Source organism: Cervus canadensis, chromosome 5, assembly GCF_019320065.1.
Source record: "Cervus canadensis isolate Bull #8, Minnesota chromosome 5, ASM1932006v1, whole genome shotgun sequence".
NCBI lineage: Eukaryota > Metazoa > Chordata > Mammalia > Artiodactyla > Cervidae > Cervus > Cervus canadensis.
The window spans coordinates 88,237,143-88,262,515 of record NC_057390.1 but is presented as its reverse complement, the minus strand read 5'-3'; the positions used below and the strand labels follow the sequence as shown (position 1 = coordinate 88,262,515).

Sequence of the window (25,373 nt, the reverse complement as noted above, 5' to 3'; positions counted from 1 at the left end):
TATATATTGACTAAGATACTGACACCTTTGAATCCAGAGATTTTTCTCTGCATGTAATTTTCATGTAATCCACATACACTGAGGATTAGTGTGTGTGTGTGTATGTGTGTGTGTGTGTGTGTGTGTGCATGCACTGTGAGCTAAGTTGCTTCAGTTGTGTCTCTTTGTGACCCTGTGGACCATAGCCCACTAGGCTCCTCTGTCCATGGGACTCTCCAGGGAAGAATACTGGAGTGGGTTGCCATGCCCTCCTCCAGGGGATTGTCTCAACCCAGGGATCGAACCTGCATTTCTTATGTCTCCTGCATTGACAGGCAGGTTCTTTACCACTAGCACAACCTGGGAAGCGTATATATTAGGTATAAATACATATACATATATATGGGGCAGTTATGTTTAAACATATGTGGCTTATGTTTTGTGAACAAAGGCTTGGTGTGGGGGTTAGTGTGGGTTTGGGAGCTGGGTGTAAGTATCAGATAATCCTGAGTTTGAATCGTATCTTTGCCTTTACGAGCTGTGTGACTTAGGCAAATAACTTCTCTGGGCAGCAATTTCCTTCACCATCTGTAAAATATGCTGAATAAGGGGACTTATCCCAGGGCTGCTGTGAAGCTTAAATGACACAACATATGCAAAATGCTTAGTACAGGTGCTCAGGCCAGAGAGGTGTCTCACTGATACTAGGTTACCATGGAAAACTTAGCCTGCCTTTCTGATTCATAGCAGAAACCTCTAGAAATGGGAGGAATTTCTGGAACCAGGGGTAGGAAGAGCCTCCAGGTGGATAGAGTTTGCCAAAACTGAGAGGAAAATTTCAACCAAGATCTCATGACTCCAGCATCACAGCTGTTCTCACTTGTCTCTAGCTTCTTGCGGGCCCTGTTTACTCGGAACAGTCTTTAAGCATTGTGATTACCAGGCTTGCACCAGGTTGCTTGATGTTACATCACCAGGATAATGTTTATCCTATATGGCTAAACCTGTGGTTGACATTTGCCATAATTTACCTAAGTATTTTCTTATCGTCAAATGTCTTAGCGGTTTTTCTTTCATTCATTCGTTTGGCTCATTCATTCATTAGTTCATTCATTCATTAATCAATCGAAAAAATAGTTGTTGAATGCCTACTGTCTGCCAGGCACTGACTGGGTGCTGGGATATGGTAAACAAGGGCAGGACACCCTTACCTGTGGCACTGGGACTCTGGTCAGTGAGACAGTCCATCATAAGTAAACAAACAAATAAAACTCTGACTCTAAGACGTGGTGAGTGTGTGAAGGAAAGAGGGGTATTTCTTGATGTATTCGTGTGTTTGGGGAGGTATTTCTGGTCCCCGAGTCTCCGCTGCTCTTTTCTCCTCAGCAGCCATAACTGAAGCTTCTCTGTGAGGGGACCCCAAAGGGCTTGGATTTTCAACCAACACATTTTAGAATTTCCTGAGAAGTCAGAGGTCACCACAGCATTCAGAGCCCTGCCTGGGAGCTCTAATGGGATTTGCCTCTAAGACTTGTGTCTCCACAATTCTAGTCTATTCCCTGGCTCCCTGAAAAGGCTTATGACTTTGGTTGCTATTCAGTCACTCAGTCGTGTCTGACTCTTTGCAACCCCATGGACTGCAGCATGCCAGGCTTCCCTGTCCATCACTAACTCCCAGAGCTTGCTCAAACTCATCTCCATTGAGTCGGTGATGCCATCCTCTGTCTTCCCCTGTTCCTCCTGCCTTCAATCTTTCTCATCATCAGGGTCTTTTCCAATGAGTCAGTTCTTTGCATGAGGTGGCCAAAATACTGGAGCTTCAAGCTTCAGCATCAGTCCTTCCACTGAATATTAAGGGTTGATTTCCTTTAGGATCCACCAGTTTGATCTCCTTGCAGTCCAGGGGACTCTCACGAGTTTTCTCCAGCACCATAATTTGAAAGCATCAATTATCCCCTCTCCCCACTTTTTTTTTTACAGGATTAATAAATTTTATTTTTTCTTCCAGTTTTATTGTGATATAATTGACATAAGCAGTGTGTAAGTTTGTGTACAACATAATGATCTGATTTACATATATCACAAAGTGATGAGCACAATAATTTACTGAACATCCATCATCCCAGATAGGTACAAAATTAAAGGAACAAAAAAATGTTTTCTTGTGATGAGAACTCAGGATTTACTCTAACAATGTTTATATATAGCATACAATGGTGTTAATTCTATTTAACATGTAATAGGCTACATTCCTAGTACTTATCTACCTTATGACTGGAACTTTGTACCTTTGACTGCCTTAATCCAGCCTTCCCTCCCCCAAACCCTTTGCCTCCCCAACTCTGTGTTCTGTGCTTAGCGCTCAGTCCTGTCTGACTCTTTGCTACGCCATGGACTGTAGCCTGCCAGGCTCCTCTGTCCATGTGGTAACCACACATCTGTCCTCTTTTCCTCCGAATTTGTTTTTGAAGAATAATTGAGTTACAATTCTATGTTAGTTCCTGGTACACAACACAGTGATTTGATATTTCTATACATTTCAAGCTGATCACCATAACCATTCCCTTCTTAAATTCACTTGTCCTGCACCTTTACCCAGCTCCCTCTCAGTACAGGGCCTCCATTAGCCCTGGGAGCCTTTGAACCCATCAGCAAAGGTGCCCCTTTCTGTGGAACAAAGCCTCAATGGGTGAGGCTTGGTGGGCAGAGAGCAAGTTGGATTTCAACCCCCTTGAGGCCCTCTGGGTGATCTGCATGACTGTACACAGCTGCCATGTCCAGAGCCTCTGGAATGACTACCCCCACCTGCTTTCTTTTTATTTATGTATGTATTTATTTGACTCTGGGTCTTAGTTGTGGTGTGCAGGAGTTTTGATCTTTGTTATGGCCTGTGGGATCTTTAGTTGCAGCATGTGGAATCTAATTACCTGACCAGGGATCAAACCCGGGCCCCCAGCATCAGGAGCTTAGAGTCTTAGCCACTGGACCAACAAGGAAATCCCTTTCCTTCTCTCTACCTGATTCTTACTCTATCTTGAAGACTCAGTTTATATTCCATCTTTTATATGAAGTTTTATCTAACTTTCTAATTCACAGTAAATTCTCCATTCTTTGAACTCCTAAATAATTTTTTTAACTCTTTGGCTCATTTGGCACTTAATTACATACTTCTTTGTGATTTCTCTTCTTTTCCTCTCGTGTCATTATTTCATCTGCAAAGTGCGGCAAAGTTTACTGGTGGGGGCTGTCACAGCCACTGTCCTCAGTATGAGGTGCTATCCCTTCCCAACCCCATTCCCTGAAAAAATGAAATGTGGTTCCCAAAGGTGAGATGGGAAGGTCCTCTCCTTGGATTGGCTTTAAAAATACATGGCAACCCCAAAGGAATTGAGTGCAGGGAGTGGACTAGGTATTTGTGTATTCATGTTCAGATCAGCATCATTCACAATAGACAACATATGGAAACAACCCAAATGTCCACTGTCGGATGAATGGATAAACACGATGTGGTCTATCCATACTATGGAACACTTCTGCCTTACAAAGGTGTGAAATTCTGATAATATTACAACATGGATGAACCCCAAAGGCATTATGCTGAGTGAATAAGCTAGACACGAAGGGATAAATGTTGGATGATTCCACTTATATGAGGCAGTTTATCAAATTCATATAGACAGAAAGGAGAATGGAGGTCCGGGGGCTGTGAGTTAAGAGTTTAACGGGTACAGAGTTTCAGTTGGAGAAGATGAAAAAGTTCAGGAGATAAATGGCGATGTTTGCACAATGTGAATGTGTTAACGCCCTTGGATATACCTAAAAAAAATGGTTAAAATGACACATTTTATGTGTATTTTATTGACACCAAATTTCTTTTTTAATGATATAATATGAAAAGGGGTTGGCTGATGTCCTCAACTAAAACGCGAATATGCAGGTTTCCCCATGGCCTCCCCATTCCATTGCGAGCTCCCTAAGAACAGGGAAAGGTATCCCCCCTCTCAAGTCTGGGGGCTCTCCCAGAACGAGAAAGCGATTTCCTCAAATGAGCAGCTGCTCTTTGAGGGCCTGGACTTGTTATCTCCACCATCAGGCTGAGATTCTTTCTGAGGGTGGAAGTGCTTAGAATGGGTGAGGTTGTGCCTCCTCCATCGGACCAGGAGTTATCCCAGTGAGTGCGTGTGGGGTGGAGGAAAGTGGGTTTCCTGTTTGAAATTATGGTCTCTCCGACCCAGTCCCGGAGCCCTGCAAGCTCCCATAGCTGTTCCATCCTCAAGCTCATCTCCAGCCGGTCGGCTCCAAGTTCTGCGAGCTCAGCTACCCAGCGTGTTCTCCGAGGGGGCGGGCCAAGGCCGCTTCCGCCCTCTTCCAAGATGTCCACCGCCGCCTCTGTGACAGACCTGACCACGTGAGCAGCCTCGCCTATGAGGTCGCCGGGGCTGTGACGGCGATTGTCCCTTCTCGGGCCCCGTCCAGTGGGCGACTGCCCTTGTCAACCGGAGCCTGAGCGATCATGGCAACCGGTTCGGGAGGGGAGCGCGCGGCAGCGGCGGCAGCGACGGCAGTTTGGTCGGGGGCCGGGGCGGCGGAGCGGCGGCGGCGGCGGCTCCGTCACTGGCGTTGGCACCAGCCCTGAGGGCCATGCTGCGGGGCAGTCCCGAGAGGGAGTTGGCGGCCTGGTGGGAGGCGGAGGCCGTGGCCGCGACCAAAGCGCAGGCGGCGAAGGAGCAGGTCCGCGTGGACCCGGGCGCGGCCGGGGAACCGGAGCGCAAGGCGAGGGAGGAGCAGCCCAAGGAGCCGGTCCCGGCGCCACCCTGCGCGGCCGAGGAAGGTGACGCCCGCGTTCTTCCGCGGCCGCCGCCAACGCTGCCCGTGTCCCTGACGAAGCCGGAGCCGGCGTCTGGTCTCTGCCCGCACGGGAAGTCTAGGATCAAGGGCCGCAGCTGCAAGCGGAGCTCGGGCCAGTCCGACGAGTACTGCTCTCTGCGGCCGGTCACCGTGGACAGCTCCAAGGCCAGGACCTCCCTGGACGCCCTGAAGATCAGCATCCGCCAGCTCAAGTGGAAGGAGGTGAGGCCCGGCCCGGCCGCGTGGGCACAGGGGGGTGGACTGGAAGACCTCAGAGGAGCCTGCTGGCTCAGACCAGGTCTCAGGGCCAAGCTCCTGCTGTGCGCCACCCTTGGCAGCCTCTAACTGCTGCTCCTTCAAAGCCTAGCCCCCAAGTCACTTCCTCAAGACTGCTCTAGATCCCTCCAGGTCCGGTTAGTTTGTCCTTCCTTCTAGCTCCCCTGCAGCTACCCTTGGCTCCCTGATCTCCAGCATCAGCACTCGCCTCCCCCACATTGTAGATACTTGTTTATATGTCTGCCTCCTCCAGCAGCTTGTGAGTCCCTGAAGCCCTCGATCCCCTCTCTCTTTCATTTCTTCCCTAAGTTTTATTTGTTTAGCATTCACTGGGTGGCCCCTTGCGGAGGCTGAACCGTTTGTACTTTGGAGGCAGATAGACTAGGGTCTCAGCATCCAGTCACTTAGCAGTGTGACCTTGAGCAACTTGCCTCACTTCTTTAGCCTACTTCTTCCTCTGTAAAGTCAGGCTAAGTGTACCTATCTCATAGTTTTCTTAGTATTAGAAGACTCACTCTGTATTATAATAAACCCAAGTCTGCAATAAATGGAAACTCATCTTACCACCCACTCTTCTCTTCCACCATCACCATCACATAACCGTCAGTATTATTGACGACAGTGTAGGTGCTGGGTTTTATGTCTCAAGGCTTGGCATGTAAACAGGCATCAGGAACTGGTGGGCAAAAGGGTGAGTGAAGGAATGGGTTATTTGTCCTTGAACTTATTTTAGATCTGGAAGGGGTTGGGATGAAGTACCAGTGACATCCAGAGATAATCTGTTGTAGTTGACCGAGTGGATAAAGCCATGTGACTTTATTTGCAGCGCCTAATGTTATTTAATGTGCTTTTGGGAGTGTCAGGATGTGGTTTAGGGTAGTGGAACCTGGAGGCTTGGACCCACGTGGTCTGCTGATGGAACAGAATCTGTAATAGGCGACTCAAGGATGTGGGTCCTTAGCAGCCCTGGGCCTTGGCTAGAGAAGACATTCAGGAATGGTATAATGAAGCTGGAACATGCAGAGAGATGGCCACAGACAGGATTAATGAGGTCAGAGGGTTGATGTCCCAGCAGTAGGAGTCATGTGGTTTGGAAGGGAGTTGAGAGTCAGGCAGGGCAGATTTCCAGATAGGGAGGGGTTAGCCATTGACTAGTCTGATTCCAGGTGTCAGGCACCACCCCCCCCCCCCCCCGCCAGCCTTGGGGCTTGGGGATCAGGGGAGGGCTTTTATGCCCATGAAACCTGGAGAAAGTGATGAAGGCTCCCAGTATACTAGCTAGGTGTCTGGGTTTTGGGGTTTTGGGACAGGAAGGTGTGAGATATGAAGACCAAAAGGAGATAGACATGGAGAGCTTGTCAGTACCATAGTCCTGATGAAGGGAGGATCCAGGGACTGAGACCAGGCCACAGAATGAAGGCAGGCTGATTGGCCCAAGCGTGGCCTGTACTTAGCTTAGCCCTGGGGCGAGGGTCGGAGAGAGAGACACAAAACTGGCCAGATCTCAAGAAATGGAGCCATACAGACTCAGAAGTCAGCAGCCACACATGCTGGTCCAGCTTCAGTCACTCATTCTGTAAGTGTCCCCTGTGGATGCTGGGCCCTGTGAGGCAAAGGTGCTCAAGATGTAACCCTTGCCTTCAAGGACTTCCAAGTTCAGTAAGCGATAAGACACAAGTAAGTAATCACTGCAGTAGTTACAGGGCCTCTGCTGCTGCTCCTGAAATGCTCCTTTCCCAGCTGTTGGCATGGCTTCCTCTATCACTTCAGATCTCTGATCAAATGCCAGCCCCTCAGAGAGGCCTTCACCTGTAGCTCCCCCCGCCCCCCAACTGATGCTTGCTCTTCTTTATTGGTTTTTTCATAGCACTGAACTCTGGTGACACTGGATTTTGTATTGGCTATTGTCTGTTTCCCTCACTAGAATGTAAGCTCCATGAGGGCAAGGGCCTTGTTTTATGTACTGCTGTTTCCTCAGGTGCTCGGCACACAGAAGGTGCTCAATAAATATGTGTTGAATGGATGAACACCTTATGTGATGAGTGTTTCTGTGTCTGTGTAAAGGTGTACCTGCTCTAGGAGGTAGAGGAGCATCATGTCAGGGCCATGTCCTGGAGGAGAGAGCCCTGAGCTGAGTTCTGGGAATTATTTATTATTATTTATTATTGTTATTATTAGGGATCGTTGACTTTGGATCCCTGGCAGAGGGAGTGGGACCGACAGAGCAGCGGTGCATTTGGGGCCTCACACTTAATTCGGTAGGGGCTGGGTCACAGAGTGGGCAGCAGAATGGTGAGAGAGGAGGCAGGAGGGGTGGGCAGGGGTTAGATCATGTGCCACACTATGGGATGTGGACTTTTTTGGAAGCCTGTGTGAGCCACTACCAAACCTTAAGCATCTTCCGTTTATCTACTGTGTGACTTTGGCAAGTGAGTTAAATTCTTTAAGCCTCAGTTTGCCTGTCTGTCAAATGGGAGTGGGTCCAGCTAGGTCCGTGGTTCCCAGTCTCTCTGCTGCTGCAGCCACATAATGGTAATGTTTACTCTGTGTGAGGCGCTCGTGCAGGTGAACGCGATGGGGTGAACGGTTTCCAAGGTGCTACCTGTTACTGTCTCCTCCAGCCCCTACTTTGCCTGTTCTCCTGCTCAGAAAGCATACTGGGGTGTAAGTGGAGATGCTCATTCTAGGATGTTTTAACATAATTTACTCCCAACAGGACTTTACTTTTAGAGGTGTGATTATTTACCTGCCATCACGCTTCCCTGTTTGCCTGTAAGGTCCTGAGGGCAGGAGTGGTTTCTGACTTGTGTCCCTGATGCCCAGCAGGTGGTGGGCGATCCATAAATGAATGAATGGCTGACTTAACCCCAGAGCTGACATCTCATCTTCACACCATAGAATGTGGAGTTCGAAAAGTGCCAGGCTAGGAAAACTTTCAAGTTCCTTCCAGGTTTAAACGATAATTACGGTATTCTTAGTACCTGCAGCAAAGTTGTCTTCATGATACGTAGCATATATATATATATATATATATATAAACTGGATACTAACAAAGTGCAAACACAACCTCCCCAGGCTTGTCTCCCCATCTGTTACAGGGGCGCTGTTGGAGGAGTCCGCCTCTAATGCTCAGCACCGATGTGCTAGGAGCAGGAGCCCTGCTGGGGGCTGGGTTGCGAGGAACTGAACTGCAGTGTCCTTTGTATGTCACGCAGTGCTGTCGCTGCAGGCTGTGGAGTCCCCAGCCAGCTGGCTCTGGCAGGGGTCAGGTGGGCAGCCCAGGCGAGAAACAAGGACGTGAGTACCACCCAGAGTGAAAGGCTGTGTCTGCTTTGCGAGTAAGTGGTGAGGGGCTCCGCCACTGGGCTGCTCAGCAGGGCGGCCCCGAGCCGGTCAGGGAGTTCAGCATTCGCCTGGCTTCAGGGCACAATCCCCTTTCTTCTTCCACTTTTCTCTATTAACAGACACTTAACAACAGCACCCAATAGTGACAGTAATAATGAACAACTATGATGAATCCTTCCACAGCCCTTCCCCTCTGCCAGGCACTCTTCTGGGTGCATCACATACAGCCAAGGATTTGATTCTCCCAACAACCCTTTGGGTACAGCGCATGCCATACAGAGGAGCAGCCAAGGCAGGGAGATTTGGTTTTATACACAGGATGGGGTAATGGCGGCTTAGAGAGCAGAGAGAGATGAAGAAGGAGCCAGGTTGGAGGACACTGATGGCCATGCCAAGAAGCTTGTGCTTCTGGCTGAGTATGATCACAGATTCCTGCCTTTTATAGACCATGCTTCCCTTGCCCACACTGTCAGTCTCAAGGGAACCACACCAACTCTTTGAAATGATTCAGTTTTCAGTTGTATCCACTCTGGTCAGGTCTAATGCAGTGGTGCCCACCGTGTTTCTCAAAGGACAGTTCATAAATGTTAGCTCTGTACACTTGTAGGTAAGATGAAAGTTTATTTTAAAAGAGCAAAATCATGTTTATAGAGTTACTGTGAAGTTGAGACATGAAAGAGAGACATGGTTCCTCACTCATAGTAGAAGCTCAATAAATATTTACAAAAACACGTGGTTCTCTTCTAATCATGTGAGCTTCTCTCTGCCTCTCCTGTATATTCTTTTTGCAGTTTGGACATCCTCATTAAAGAAAACCTTAGGGAAAAGACACCGTGGGGAATAGATGCCACTGTTTTTGCGAGCTGCCCTCCTTGGAGATGTCAGTTGTGTATATGTATGCGGTGGTGTCATGGACACCAGCTAACGTGAACAAGGGTGCTGAGAGATTTGATAGAGGGACCTTTGTTGATAATAGCTGGCGTAAGCCCTATCCCAAGATCTATTAGGTTTCCCCTGGTGGCACAGTTGGTAACGAATCCGCCTGCAATGTGGGAAACCTGGGTTCAATTCCTGGGTTGGGATAATCCCTGGAGAAGGGAACAGCTACCCACTCCAGTATTCTGGCCTGGAGGATTTCACGAACAGAGGAGCCTGACAGGCTACAGTCTATGGGGTCGCAAAGAGTCGGACACAAGTGAGTGACTTTCACAAGATCTATTACAGTGTGAGCTGTTTGCTTCAAGAGTGTCCAAATCATGCGTTGTTTTTGGAAATGTATTCAGCCTTTCTTTGAAGCATGTATATACTTAGGATATCATCCTACTTACAACTTGTGTGATGTTAGTTACTGTCTATGAAATACCATATTACGTGCTAGGCTTTATGTTCTAAGTGCTTTCTGCTCATTAAAACTTGAATAGAACACTTATTATGTATTATTTTATTTAATTCTCACAGCAGCCCTCTGAGGTGGATCCCATTATTTCCTTTTTATTTTCCCCATTGTTTCCAATTTACAGATGAGGAAACCAAGGTTGAGAGGAGGTTAGTTCAGGGGTAGCCCAAGGCCACACAGATAACAGGTGTCTGAGCCATCCAGGGCCTGTGCTTATAGCCAGTACACAACCCTCTACTGTCTTCTTTGCTAATCCTTTGCTGAAATCCACCCTGCAAGGAGTTATTCTATTATTACTATTCCCAGATAACATTTTTTTTTGGCGGCACCATAAGGCTTGTGGGATGTTAGTTCCCTGACCAGGGATTGAACTTGGGTCCTTGGCAGTGAGAGCATGGAGTCCTAACCATTGGACCGCCAGGTCCTAACCAGTCCTAACCAGTATGCCCCCAAGATAACAACTGAAGAAATAGAATTGGGCGCAGAAGTGGGAGAGTCAGGGTTCAAACAGTCTGCCTTGTTCCCAAGCCCACTTTTCAGTGTGTTGTGTAATCCTCCACTTCTGAACCCTCCTGTTCCTCATCTGACTCATAACTCTCGAATGGCAATAGTGACACTTAGAACCAGGAGGCTGACGTTGCAAATAGGACTTAAAATAAAACACGCTGAAATATATCCTGCCTGGCAGAGGGAGCCTTTGGTGCCTGCACTTTCCAAATCCTATCTCATGGCTGCCCACGGGGGGAAAGAGATTCTGGTGCACTGAGCAGCCAAGTGGCCTTGCTCCTCCTCTGCGGGACCCGAGCCTGCTGCATGAACCGCCGTGTCGCAGACTCTTGGTGGAAGAAGGCAGATTAGAAAATGAAAAATTGGATAGTTTAACCTTCTCCCCCTTCCTCATTTTAATGATAGTCATTGCAATTTACTTTCCGGTTTTTGAAAACAGCCTTATGTTTAAGGACAGTTTATAGCTTACTCCATCCAATGTTCTCCTTCAACAGACATGTTATTTTAATGCCTAGTGCACTAGAATTTTTTTCCTTTGCAAGTTAAACTTGTCACGCCATAAAAATCACAATTCACTACCACTCCTACTTGAACAATACAATATGTAAAAAAGCCTCATGAATCCACAGTAATGCCTCTCATTTAAAAGACAGTGTATTCCAGGAGCTCATATTCCAGTTCTATAACTAGTACAAATTAAAATTTTAGTTTTTAAGCAGGTATTACAATTGTTAGAGCAGTTTTCTGTGTTACAGAAATATGCTCTCTATTGTAAATAGCCTCGATTTTGGAGGTATTCTGGATTCTGGTTTTCTGTCAGAAGTTGAATGCAAAAATTCAATTATATATTTTCTTTTAAATCTATCCCTTGAAAAGAACATATTATAAAAGTAATCAGCTACTCTTTAAGTGGCTTCTCTAGAGGGAAAGTAGTATGTCCTGGAGCTAGCAGGGACTTTGAAATTCGCACAGATGAGTTAAAACCCTTGCTTACTAATTCCTTGTGTGACCAACCAGGTTGGGTCCTGCATACAGAACCACTCTGAGTATCACATTCTTCAGCTGTGTCAATGGGCCATAGTGATTCTTGCTGAGTTCTTGTGAGATTAAATGAGGGGAAGTATGTAAATTGCCTTAACCCAATGCTTGGCACATTGTTTGTATTCAGTTAATGGTACTTTTCCTTTTATTGGGTAACTATAGACATTGGTCATTTGATTTTATATATGTATTTTAAACTAGAAGACAACTAGTATTGCATTTCATCTTCATATATACGTTACTGGTTAAACACACTTCACAGCTCATTTGAATCATTTAACAAATACTCTGAGACCTACATTGTGCCAGGCTATATTTGAGTTCTTGGGATCTAGCAGATAACAAACACATGCAGAGACCTCTGTGTGGTAAGGGGCAGGTACATTTTGCACGAATATCAATGTGATGTAGTTTAGGTTTAAAAAAAAATTTTTTTAAGATTTTTTTTTTTTTGATGTGGACCATTTTTTAAAGTCATTATTGAGTTTATTACAGACTTTAAGTTTGTTAAAACGTCTATTTTATGGTTTGGTTTTTTGGTCACGAGGCCTGTGGGATGCTGGCTCCCTGACCAGGGATCAGACATGCACCCCCTGGATTGGAAGGCAAAATCTGAACCCCTGGACCACCAGGGAGGTCCCTAAAATTTTTTAGTTAACACTGATTTAAAATTCTTTTCCTTTGAAGTCAGTTGTACTTTTAAAGTTTCATGGGTTTAACTGAATATTTTAAGGCTTCCATTTTGAATCTGGTGCCAGCCTCATACTCTGGTATATTAACCATGTATGTCAACACTGGAAACCTATTTTAGCTATTTGAGTGACATCAGTGCTTAACTTTTGTGGTCATAAAACAAATAAGGAGGTTGTTGATTGAACAGAGAAGCAAATTCCCTGGGCTAATGTCTTTACTTCTTCCTTCCGTCCCTAAGCAGCCCTCCCCACTGACCCTGGAAAGACCGTGCCAGACATGGGCTTGAATCTTGGCTCTGTGACCCTGGACGAGTTCCTTTGCCTCTCTGAGCCAGAGGTTCCTCATCTCTAAGAAAGAGCATAAAATATGTGGTAGGCTTGTGAGGATTAATTCTGAAAATCTTGAAAGTGCCTGGGACTTTCAAATAAGAGTACCTGTTAATTGGCTTTCCCTCTGATGAATTTCCATGACATTTTAATTCAGTTTGATAATACAAAATTGATGGCGTCAACAGGCGGATAACCCTGGTATTGTTTGATTCATTTTGAACCCTCCTTTCCACTGGGTTGCTCCTCTGCAGCCCAGTCATTCCCTGAGATCCCTCCACAAAGGCTGTGGTTTTGCCAGAGAGAACGATGATGTTGTTTCTCTGCTCCAGATGGACTGACATCTCTCATTCTGCATCACGTCATATCGGGTCCTGCCTTCACAGCTGCCTTGGCCACCATTTGTGTGCATGTTTGTTTCTCTGGGTGTTTGGGAGCCGTCATTCAGTAATTTTTATAAATGCTTCCTAAGTCCTAGCTAGCAGCCATTTGCCGATGGCTCCTTCTTGTCACCCATCTGCTTCTGTGTCATCTGAGTAAAACCTTCGCATCCTTAATGGAGCTGAACAAATAGGGTGGTTTGTCTAGTGTGCATCCCTAAGTACAGTGTTACTTTTCAAAGGAGCCCTTCAGTCCCTCTGCCTACAACTCTTGCAGAGGCCAGTTTTCGTATTCTGTTCTTTATGATCACAGGGAGATTTTATTTCTCTTTGTGTTAGAACTGTGATTATTGGAATTTTTAAAAGCAACAATCTAAAAACTTCTGGACATCTTCCATTATTTGCAAATACCTTGTGTTCAAATTCTAAAAACAGTATGTACTTATGAAAATTTATATAATTTCCAAGTATATAAAGTAAAACCCCCAAGTGCTCCCCGCCCCCATTTCCTGCCCTTTCTGTCTCCCATCCTGTCTCTTCTCCTTAGGGTAACATCAAGATTATAGTCTGCTATGCATTTTTCCAGATATTTTTTCATATTCCTCTGTGTATCAGGACCACTCAATTGTGCTGGAGAATCAACTGAAGTACAACAGAAGTTTCCTTCTTGCTCATACTTAGGGGTTCGATGTGGTTTGGTGGGGATGTGGGGACAAGGGTCTCCTGCCATCCTGGTTATCCAGAGACCTGGGCTTCCAGCTCAGCACCTGCTTCAGTGAGTCACTGATAGGAAGGGAACAAGATAAATGCTGCACCAGCTTTTAAGCCTTCCACTTGGAAGTGATTGCACTCATTTGTCAAAGCAAAATCCATAGCCTGGTGAACTTCAGTGGGGCTGGGATGTACAGTCCTACCATGAGTGCAAAGAGGAGAATCAGAACATCCTGCTAATGACCACCAACTAGACATCATATGTAGAGACACAAGTATTTTATATATATATATAAACAATTTTCATGTTATTTTAAATGCCACCGTCATACAGTGTGTATGTTATCTGGCAAGTGCTTCTTCAGCAGTACTTTGTGGACATCATTCTCTGTTAGTACATACGGGTTCATTTCATTTTGCTAACAACCAAAGAGCCCATCTGATGGATGTACCAGCATCAAATGTATTGATGGATGTGTGTCTATGTTTTGTTTGCTATTACAAAGGATGGTGCAGTAAACATCCCTCTTCAGACATCAAGTGTTTACTTGTGCAAATGCTTCTGTAGGACTTGTTGGGTCAAAGGTTATGTGCACTTTGTATTTTGATAGTTACTGTCAAGTTGCCACCAGTCGTGTTTGAGAGTGCTTGTCTTCTTGTATTGTCTCCAATGCTGTATCTGTTAATCTGCTAATTCTTTGCCAAATTAATAGGTAAAAATGTGAGTTTTTAATTTACATTTTTGTGATTGTCATCAGGGTTGGGATTTTTGTGTAAAGTTTTTAGTCATTTGTACTGTTTCATCTGTGAAATACCTACATGTATATTTTTTGTTCATTTATCTTTTGGGTTGTTTATGTTGATATTTTGTATGTTTATGTTTTTCTTATTGGTTTGTAAATATTATGAGTAGTTACTTTTTTTCTCATTTGTATTGTAAATATTTCCCCTCCTGTTGACATTTAGACATCTAATACTCATTTGCCTTGCATGATTTACATTATTATAATTTAAAACATTTTTGTCTCGCTATTCACTAAAAGCAATTTCTATTGGTGACTTGTTAGCTTAAGAAGGCAGAGGAAACACACTATTTCATCCTCAAGTGCTATTAAGTTCCTAGAGAATTGGGAGGCAGTGTGGAGGGCGTTAAGAGTCTTACCTTTCTTGAAACTAGATATTTTGGGGGGAACTGTCACATACATTTATCTCAGTTGAATTTTACTTTGTGCAGTAAGCATGGTAGACTCCTTATTTCTGTTTCACAGATGTCAGTGTGGGGTGGAGTTAGGTTTGAGTTTGAATCCCCACCACTATTAGTCTGTCACACAGGGCACTGTGATACTTGTCCCATTTTAATAACGTACATAACCATATTCCAAAGTCAGTATGCAGTAAGTATGTCATCTGTTTCAGCTCTCCCCTTCTTCAAGGTGTTAAGTCACACCTGCTCGGAATTCGAGGGCAGAGTCCTGGCTCTGAGGCCAGGTCTTGTCAGTGGATCATACTGTTTCTCTAAGTGGAGTATGATTTCCTGGCCCTTGGAAGCAAGACCACTGAAAGTTAGTGTTTACTGAAATCGTTCAGTGCAGGACTGGGCTTTGAGCCTGGTTGTTAGTTTTATTTAAAACCACATTTATCACTTATGTAAATCATCGTTGTACATGGCTTAAAATATTAAAAATTTGCAAAAAATAGGAAAAAACCCATTTATCATCCCACCACTGAGATGCAATGACTTTTTATTTTGAAGAATTTGACTCCAGTATTTCTCCCAGGCATACATTTTTATATTTTATAAAGCTGATAAAATTATGTTAATGTTTGACAAAGCTAATATTATTTTATGTTAGTATTAATACCCACATTATAAACATTTTTCACAGTATACAAACTTGTCATAAATGTCATTTTAATTGTATAAAATATCTCATTCAGTGAAATGTATTTCATTATTTATTTCCATATTATTAAATGTTTAGATTGATTTTTCTGTGAAAAAATTTATGGTTTAGTTTTTTTCCCTTTATTTCACATTATTTTAAGACAACTTTCCAGAAATGAAATAATTAGGTTAAAAGGCATATACATCTTAAGGCCTTTGGAATGTATTGCCAAACTGCTTTCCAAAAAAGTTGTAGCAGTTAATACTCAATAGTGTATGAGAGTTCCTATAAGTGCTCAAGTTTGAAGAATATAATGACAAATATTGGGGAAAGAGTGAAATAAATGAATCTTCTCTTTGTCTTTACCAAATCTAATTCTAATAATCAGTGCCTAGCTCAAAGCAGGGCATTTTGACATGGCTCTTTTGGTGTAGTCATTATGTCTAAATCAAAATAGCCATATCAAAATATAAGCCACTTTTAACTTTTCAAATAATGTATTCAGCGGACATGCTTGATTTTCTACCCATCACTGACTCTCTCCTTGATCTGATTTTTTATCCCATCCCTGTTCTTCTACCCGTGAGGTAAGGCTTGAACATTTCATGTACAGTTGGGCAGTGAAACTGCTGGAAGTCTCCTTAGGCATTTCTTAGGTTTTGTCAAAAATATCTCTTGTGTGAAAAAAGGCTATATTAAGAGACAGTTAAAATGTCATGTCATCATTAGCCATTAGGAAAGTGAATATCAAAACCCAATGAAATACCACTTTGTATGCACTAGTACGTCTGTAATAAAAAAGACAGAATAAGTGTTGGTGAGAAGGTGGAGAAATTAGAACCTTTGTACACTGCTCGTGGGAAAGTAAAATGATGCAGTCATTTGAAGAACAATTTTGCAGTTCCTCAAAGTGTTAAACATGAAATTGCCCCATGCTAGCAATTCACTCCTAGGTGTACACCCAAGAGAACTGATAACATAGGTCCACGCAAACACTTGTACACTAATGTTCATAGCATCATTATTCACAACAGACAAAAAGTGGAAACAACCAAAGGTCCGTCAGCTGAAGGATAAATAAAATGTGAAATATCCATACAGTGAAATAGTATTTGACCATAAAAAGGAATGAAATACTGATACATGCCACAGCATGGATAAGCTTTATAAACATGTTAGGTGAATGAAGTCAGTCACAGAAGGTCATATATACATGATTCCATTTGTATGAATGTTGAGAATAGGGAAAGTAGATTGGTGACTGCCTAGAGCTGAGGATGAGGGAGGCTTTTGGTGGGAGGAGTGAGGAGTGACTTAGGGGGTACAGGATTTCTTTTGGGGGTGATGAAAATGTCCTTAAATGTGTTGACTGATGGTTGCATGACTATGACTATACTGAAAAGTGTTGAATTGTACAGTTTAAATGAGTGAACTGTATGCTCTGTGAATTATATTTCAATAAAGCTGTTGAAAAAATGCTGTGTGCTGATCCAGTTCTCATCATTGAACAGTACTTGTCTTCTCAGTAGTGAATGGAAATATGCTTCAGGAACTCAATTTGGTCCAGTGCCTCCTGTTGTTAATTCCACATGTTAGTTCTGTGTTGCAATGTTGCCTATTAATAGTACATGGACTCCTTGGATACCTGTATCTGGCAGAATCCTGCCCTGGTGACATAAAGTAGTGGCAGTTGTAACAGCACCCCAGACTTTCATCATAGGAAGGAGTTTTGTTTTTTGGGGGATTTCAAACATTGGCCTGAAGAATACAGTTTGGTCTGCTTATGGAGGCTCCGTTATGAAGCCTTTCAGTGATGTAGTATTGCATGGCAATTAAAAGTATGGGCTTTCGAGCCACATTGTTACTGTTTTGAACAACTGTGTTCAGTAACTGTTGTTATTGTTTTGTTACACTGTGTAACCCTGGAAAAATTTTACTCTGAGCCTCAGTTTATCTGTGGAATATGCATAATACAGTCACGCCTCAGGGAGTTGTTTGTTGCCAGAGTAAAAAGATATAATCATGTAAAGTAAGTAAGTGAAGTTGCTCAGTCATTCCTGACTCTTGCAACCCCATGGACTGTAGCCTGCCAGGCTCTTCTGTCCATGGGGTTTTCCAGGCAAGAATACTGGAGTGGGTTGCCGTTTCCTTCTCTAAGGAATCATGTAAAGTACTTCGCCTATAAATACCTGGTACAGTTGACTATTTTTAGTTCACATTTGGCCCTAAGCTTCTCTAGACTCACTTCACATATCCCATGCCTTGAACTTTATCTTCTACCAACACCATACTGATGACATCTTGAACTTTCATGCTGGGCCATTTCCCTTTGTTCGTATTTTTCCTTTTCCTTAGAATGTCCCTGTCCTTTCTTTGGCTAACTCTTATACATTCTTCAAGTATCTCATTGTACCTTAGTTTTCTATTTCATGGCTTTCTGCTGTTTCTTTCTTTTCTTTGACTTTTTGAAGTTTATTCTGTTGTTTTTTTTTTTTCCCCCCTGACATTAGGTTAGATGCTTATCCTACCATCTTCTAATAAAAGCATTCAAGACTACAAACTTGCCTTTAAGTGCTACTTTAGCTGCACCCACAAGTTTTGCTATGTAGCATTAAAAAAATCACCCTTTAGTTCTGTATATTTTAAATTTTCATGAAAATTTTTTCTTTGACCCAACGGGTTATTTGGATTGTGGCTTTCTGAGTTTCTAACATATGAGGTTATTTCTTCTTACTTTATTATTAATTTCTAACTTAATGGCAGTATGGTTAAAGGATGTTCTTTCTTTTTTCTTTCTTTCCTCCCTCTTCATGTCTTCTATCTTTACTTTTTTGTTTTACTTTTTTTTCCTTTATAGCCTAATACATGGTTATGGTCTATATGTGATTAAAAGGAGTGTGTATTCTTTAGTTACTAAATGCAGTATTTTATATATGTACATTACATTAGCTTGTGTATTGCGCTGTACAAATTTTGTAGCCTTAATATTTTTGTCTGACCTATTAATTAGTTGAAGAGTTATGTTATTAATAACATTTCCCTCTGTGATTATAGATTGCATATCTTTTTAAATTCATTTTTTTTCTTTTTCCATTTCCCCCCCATACTAGTCTGGAAGTTATACAATCTGTTTTTATTCTTCTAGGGGTTATCTTAGAAAGCTTAATATGTGTATAATTTTGCAAAGTAACTTTACTCTCCTTTTAATAACACAGGGATCTTAGGATGCTTTCATTGTGGTTGCATTTCTCCTGACTTATGTGCTTTTATTGCCCAATATTTTACTTCTATTATACTGTCTTTTTTTTTAACTTCACAAAGTAGACATTAACCTTATTTTACCTAGTCTCAGTGTATGTTAAACCCACACATTTACCATTTTCTTTGTTTATTATTCTATTTTACAACTCAGACCTTCTGGGATTATTTTCTTTCTCCTGAAGGTAATCTTTTAGAAGTTCTTTTAGTGAGGGACTGGGCTTCCCTGGTGGCTCAGCTGGTAAAGAATCTGCCTGCAATGTGGGAGACCTGGGTTTGATCCCTGGGTTGGGAAGATCCCCTGGAGAATGGAATGGCTATCCACTCCGGTATTCTGGCCTGGGGAATTTCATGAACTGTATAATCAATGGGGTTGCAAAGAGTCTGACACGACTGAGTGACTTTCACTCACTTAGTGAGGGACTATTTGTAATAGACCAACATTTTTTGTTTGTTCAAAATTACATCTTCATTTTGCCCTCACTCGAGAGAGCGTTGCTGCACACGCATTGCTAAGGTGATATTTATATGACCTCAGCCTTTTGAGGATATGCCACTGTTCTGTTGATTAGTTCCTAAGTTGTGTCTGACTCTTCTGAGACCCCATGGACTAGAGCCTGCCAGGTTCCTCTGTCCATGGGATTTCCCAGGCAAGAATACTGGAGTGGTTTGCCATTTGCTTCCTCAGGGGATTTTCCTGACTCAGGGATCGAACCTGCGTCTCCTACATTGGTAGGTGGTTTCTTCACCACTTAGCCACCAGGGAAGTCCACATGCCATTGTTAATCATTTCCATTTTTGCTGTTGAGAAGTCACCCCTCAGTCCGTTTTTTTGTTTGTTTTGTTCGTAAAGTCTCTTTTTCTTTCTGCCTTCTTCTAAAATCCTCTTTCTGTCTTTGATGTCTTCAGCGTCATTAAGACTTCTTAGGACTTATTTTTTGGGATTTATTGAGATTCTAGTTTATTTGTTGAGATTCTTGTTTCTGAGGTTTATTATCTTTTATTAATTCTAGAAAATTCTCATCTGTTTTCTCAGTTGGTATTGTCTCTCACCCAGTCTTTCTCTTCTTTCTTCCTGGAGTTCTGAGTTAGGTATTTGTTAGACCTTTTATTTATTTATTCATTTTAATGGTGAGCTCGGGCTTCCCAGGTTACACAGTGGTAAAGAATTTGCCTGCCGATGCAGGAGACACAAGAGGCGTGGGTCTGATCCCTGGGTCGGGAAGATCCCCTGGAGTAGGAAATGGCAATCCACTCCAGTATTCTTGCCTGGAAAATCCCATGGACAGAGGAGCCTGGTGGACTCCAGTCCCTGGGGTCACAAAGAGTTGGACACGACTGAGCATGCACACACACGAATGTTCCTTGGAATTTTAATCTCTGATAATTCTTTGAGGTTTGGGTTGAAAGTGAGGATTTCCATCTTTTGCAGCTGCCCCAAAGGGCTCTACTAACCTAGAACACTTAAAACCAAAGTTCAAGTCTTAGGTTTTTCCAGTTATCAGTGTAATTGAGTTCTGACTGCAGGCTTGCATGAGGAAGGTGTTATAGTGGCAGTCTGAGAGGAGACTTCTGTCCTTCTGTTTCCCCTTCCCCCAGCCACAGCTAAGACAAGGCAGGCCTTCTTCTAGTTAATCCTCTGAGGATACAGCCTTTCAGAAGGTCTGGCTTGATATGGAGTTTCCAATGTGACCCCCATCTTGCCAGCAGATATTCAGGGGCCAGACCACATGCGGAGGTTAGACCATTGCCTATTGCCTAAATACAGGGGAGAACATAATTCCACTTATGTTTTTAAAAGTTCATTCTGGCTGCCCTACAGAGAATGGGTTAGAATTCCAGAGTGGAGGCAGAGGCCAGTTCGGATGCTATTGTAGACCACAGGGAAGAGACAGTGCTACCTGGGCCTGGATGGTATCAGGGGTAGGGGGGTGGGGGGGTGGTTATTGATTGAGATGGTCTGTCTCTTCCCCTAGACTGTAAGACATTCAGTAACATGGAGCATGTCTTATTCATCTTCGAGTCCTTCATGCCTGGCACAGAGAAGGCATTCAGCAACAGTTAACTGAATTGAACTGTGTAATCAGGAAGGATTCTAGTTCTGTTTTTTTGGACTGCCTTCTCTAAAGGGTGACTACCTTCTTTAAAGAGAAATGACATAAAGGCATTACAGGCAGTGAACTCGTCCTGTCTCTGGCATTGTGAAGCTCAAGTCAGAAATAGAGAGCCAGCTATTTGTAAGCCCCTGCCAGTCATCAGTTTTGGCCGGGTTTTCTTTCCATGATAGCATGGTTTTCTTTTAGCCTCTGCACTTGTTCTTTCTTAAGGAATCTCAGAGTCTCATTGAAACTACCTACATAAAGCCTTACCATCTTACAGATTTTTTTTTTCCTAGGCATGTTGCAAATATGTTTCTCAAATGGTATATTATAACTGTGAAGCCTTCTGACTCCTAAGATGTTCTTTCTGGGAAAAAGTGTTCTAAGGAACAAAAGGAGAGGCAACTGGTCCCTGCTGGGCGACAGTTTCATAAGCTTCAGCTGGCCACTTAGGCCCTGGTGTTCTCAGAGTTTAGGCATTACCATTCCATTAGAAGGGCTTCCCAGGGGGTGCTAGTGGTAAAGAATCTGCCTGCCAATACAGGAGACAAAAGAGACGCAGCTTCGATCCCTGGGTTGGGAAGATTCCCTGGAGAAGGGCTTGGCAACCCACTCTAGTATTCTTGCCCGGAGAATCCCATGATCGGAGAAGCCTGGTGAGCTACTGTCCATGGGGTCACAAAGAGTCAGACACGTGCAGCACACACGCATTCCATTAGATTTCTAGAAAGTACAGTGAAATAAAGCATACGTATATGATTTTAAATTCTGAGACCTTGAGGATTTTCATTTAAACAAGTATATGTTGTCTGTTTGCTGAGCCTCAAGCCCTGTGCAAGGTACTGGCTCTAAAAACAGAAACACCATCCCAGACCTGGAACCAGGATCGCTTCTGGCCCACAAAGTACCTTTTGTGTGAATTAGAGAAAGGTGCCCTCTCCTCAAGAAAAAAACATATTAGTCAATATATTACATCCGTTTCAACAACACATTTGTTGTTGAAAATCCAGCAAATGGATTATTAAGGACAAGTGGATATTATCTATTAAATAGTATGTACATGGTATCATAATGAAGTACTTACCAATTTAAACTTAGGATTCAGAAATGAAGTGAAAGTGAAAGTCGCTCAGTCGTGTCCAACTCTTGGTCCATGGAATTCTCCAGGGCTAAATACTGGAGTGGGTAGCCTTTCCCTACTCCAGGGGATCTTTCCAACCCAGGGATTGAACCCAGGTCTCCCACATTGCAGGCAGATTCTTTACCAGCTGAGCCATAAGGGAAGCTGGCACAGTACACATCAGATGATTGAACTACAATATGAAATTTCAGATGTAGCTAGTGTGCTAATACCAGTGAGGGACCTTTTTTAAAAGTTGAAAGTAGGGACTTCCCCAGTGGTCCAGTGATGAGGACTCTGCTTCCACTGCATGGGGCCAGGCTTCTCTTCCTGGTTGGGGAAGCAAGACCCCACGTGCCATGTGCCATGACCAAAAAGAATTTTAAAGGTGAAAGGAATCACCACTTATACATTAGAAGTAAAAACAGATCTTATTTAGAAGTACAGTCTGTTGTAGGTTTTATTAGATCAACAAAGTATTTTGATAATCTAGTTTGTCAAAGGGAAAACGGTATACATTGTCTTGTTAACATGACACGCTTGACGATCACATGCCAGAAAATTCTCATCATAAATATAAATTGGCCCAAACTAAATCATCAGATTTAGTCTGTCTGTTTACCAAACCAGAATATTTCTGAATTTCGAGTTTAAATCAACAGATAGTTTCATTACAATAAAATGTAAGTATTATAGCTTATAGTTGTTATCAATAGTCCATTTGTTGTAAATATAAAATGTGAAAAGTACTGTATTCCGGATACTAAAGATGCCTGCCTGTGGACAGCATCACCACATCCTTGGGCACGGCTTAGATGCCGCACATGGTGGCCTTGGGAGGCCCAGTCTTGGGGATGCAGACATAGCCAATGATTCCAACGCGAGACGCTAAGAGTTCTGTTAGAAGTGTGCACAAAGGTGCTGGGAGACAGAGGGAGGCGGGATGAGGTGAAATGGGAGGTATTGGCAAAGGCCGCTGTGTGTGAGAGGCACTCAGGTGAGTAAGGGGCTTAGTCTTTTGGACATATTTTGACTGTTAGAAGCCTCACAGCCTTCTTTCTGGGTTCCTGCTACATTCCGTTTAGGTGAGGTAGCCTAGCCAAGCTCCAGATTGGCGAGGCGTTTCTCTTTTTAGATGCACTGTGTTCACCTCTCCTCTTGCCTAGTGTCTCCTCCGGGCTTCTGTCTCCAGGTCTCTGCTTTCACAGCACGAATCAACTTTATTTTATGACTTGTTAAATTTTCTTTCTTTCCCACCATATTTTAAATTCAACTAGTGAAAGGGCTTCCCTTGTAGCTCAGTCAGTAAAGACTCTGCCTGCAGTGCAGGAGACCTGGGTTCGATCCCTGGGTCAGGAAGATCCCTTGCAGAAGGAAACGGCACCCCACTCCAGTATTCTTGCCTGGAAAATCCCATGGACAGAGGTGCCTGGTGGGCTGCAGTGCATGGAGTCACAAAGAGTCGGGCACGACTGAACGACTAACACTTAACTTTCTTAGTGAAAGGGCCATATCTGTCCTGTTTGTTATTGGGTCCTCACACTCCAGTGCACAATGCCCAGAAAATAAGCTTTTCATAGACATTGGCTGAAATGATTTTTTTCACCCATTCCTCAAACATTGTTTGAACTCTTTATTTTGTGCCGTGGACTCCATTGAGCCCTGGGTGAGCAAAGAAATGACCCCCCATGGGCCCCTCCTGTCAGGGAGCTCACTGTCTGGTTACTGCGCCCCCGTGGAGGAAGAGCAGTGTGAATGGGGGTGGGGGGCACAGCTGACTCAGATGCAGGGTCGGCCAGGGTCTCCCAGAGCAGGGGTCTCTGAGCTGAGTCTGGAGGGAAGAGAGGGGTGAGCAAGGTTTTGGGGGTGGAGGCGGGCTGAGGGTTCAGCCTGCACGGTGGCAGGCGAGAACACTTCACAGCAAACATCTCACTCGGGCTGGAATACAGGATCTGAGGAAGGGAGGGCAAAGGACGCTGTGACCTGAGAGGTAGGCGGGAGCCACGTCCTCATGGTCCCATCTGCACGCTGAGAGCTGGGAGCTGGGAGCCACTAGAGGGCCTTCAGCATGTCTGTGTGAGAGAGAGACACAAAAGCTACGAGTCTAGCCAAGTCTAGATCAGAGCCCTCTGGTGTGGACGGCGTATTTAGGTGTGGTGAACTGGAAGCCGGGAAAACCTCCCCAGGGGCAGAGAGAGGCGCTTCCTGGTTAAGTCGCAGCCTCTGGTGAGGGGCCGGGGCCTGGTCGGCGGCTGAGGAACTGTGTGACTGGCCAGCCCGGCCCTCACCGCAGGGTGACAGCAGAATTACCGCCGCGCTTTAGGGGGCCTCCCAGCCGCCCCCTGAGGCCAGTCAGGGAGACGTCATTAGCTCCACTTTACAGATGAGGAAGCTGAGGCCGCGACCCACACCCAGGTCTCTGTGGACTCCAAGGCCAGTGCGCTGTTCTGCGCCCCAGGCCAGGGGGTGTCAGGGGGAGCCGACAGCCATGCTGGAAGAGGATTGGCTCCCTGGAGCCTCCCTCCCCTGGGGACCACCGCCCTCCTTACAGGGGTGGGGGCTCAGGTGTTCAGCCACGGGGACATCTCCGGTGACCCTCCAGGCAACGGTGCCCGCTCCAGGCAGCGAGAGTTGGAGGCGCCCTGGGACCCGCGGAGCTGTCTTCACCAAAGCAGTGGGGAGAGATTTGTGGGCTCCTCACACCTCAGCGCCTGGGTACCACGCTGCTATTTAATAAAGGCCTCCTTGCTTGATGGGCCATTGAGTAAACAGTGATATATTTCAACCTCGTTGAGGAGGAAGATGCAGCATTAAATCAAATTCAGGCCGTGTGGAGATAAAAGAAGAGGCGACACCCAGGCATGGCTCTCCTGAGGAGAAAGGGAAGCGGACAAGCGTCATCCAGGGTCCGCCCGGGGCCAGGCGCCCAGTGGGAGCTGCCTTACCGGAAGCAGCGGGCAAGTGGACCTCGAGGTGGCTCTGGAACCCCAGCCCTGGTCTGACCTGAGGCGACTGCTCCTCCCACTGCACCCGCCTCCACCAGACAAGCACTGATCCACTTTTGTGCAAAGGACGAACAGTGTGGAGGTCAGAAGCCTCTACCCGTGTACACCTGCACCACCCAAAGGCAGGAGCTTGTCTGTTCACCCTGGCACACACGGCCCGGGGAGTCTGGCGTGTCCTTGCCACCCGGGGCAGGGTGTCCCTGGCCTTTCCACACCCTCCCTCTGCCCTCTCTTTTGTCTGGCCCTGCCAGAGGTCCCTTGTTTTATTATTTATTTGTTATTTATTAACAAACATTTGCTAAGGCTGAGCCAGACAGACCACCACTCTATTAAGTCACGTATTCCTCAGAATAACTCCACAGAGAGTGTGTTATTAGCTCCCAAAGCAGCCAGGTAAAATGAGGCTCAGAGAAGTTCATGACCTTGTCCATCTCATAAGTGGTAAGGCCTGGAATTTGAACTCAAGTGTTTGGATTCTGAATCCATAACCCCTCCCAGATGAA

At 44.5% G+C, this 25,373-nt stretch overlaps 1 protein-coding gene across 2 annotated transcripts in view; it reads left to right on the top strand.

The window, feature by feature from the left end:
- The first annotated feature begins 4,457 nt into the window (after positions 1-4,457).
- Positions 4,458-25,373, top strand: part of TTLL11 (tubulin tyrosine ligase like 11) — a 256,312-nt gene continuing 235,396 nt past the window's right edge. For both annotated transcript variants that reach the window (XM_043469455.1, XM_043469454.1), the window contains exon 1: positions 4,458-5,049. In XM_043469455.1, the coding sequence (XP_043325390.1) occupies positions 4,621-5,049 (429 nt within the window). In that variant the 5' untranslated portion in view covers positions 4,458-4,620. The remainder of the gene's footprint in view (positions 5,050-25,373) is intronic.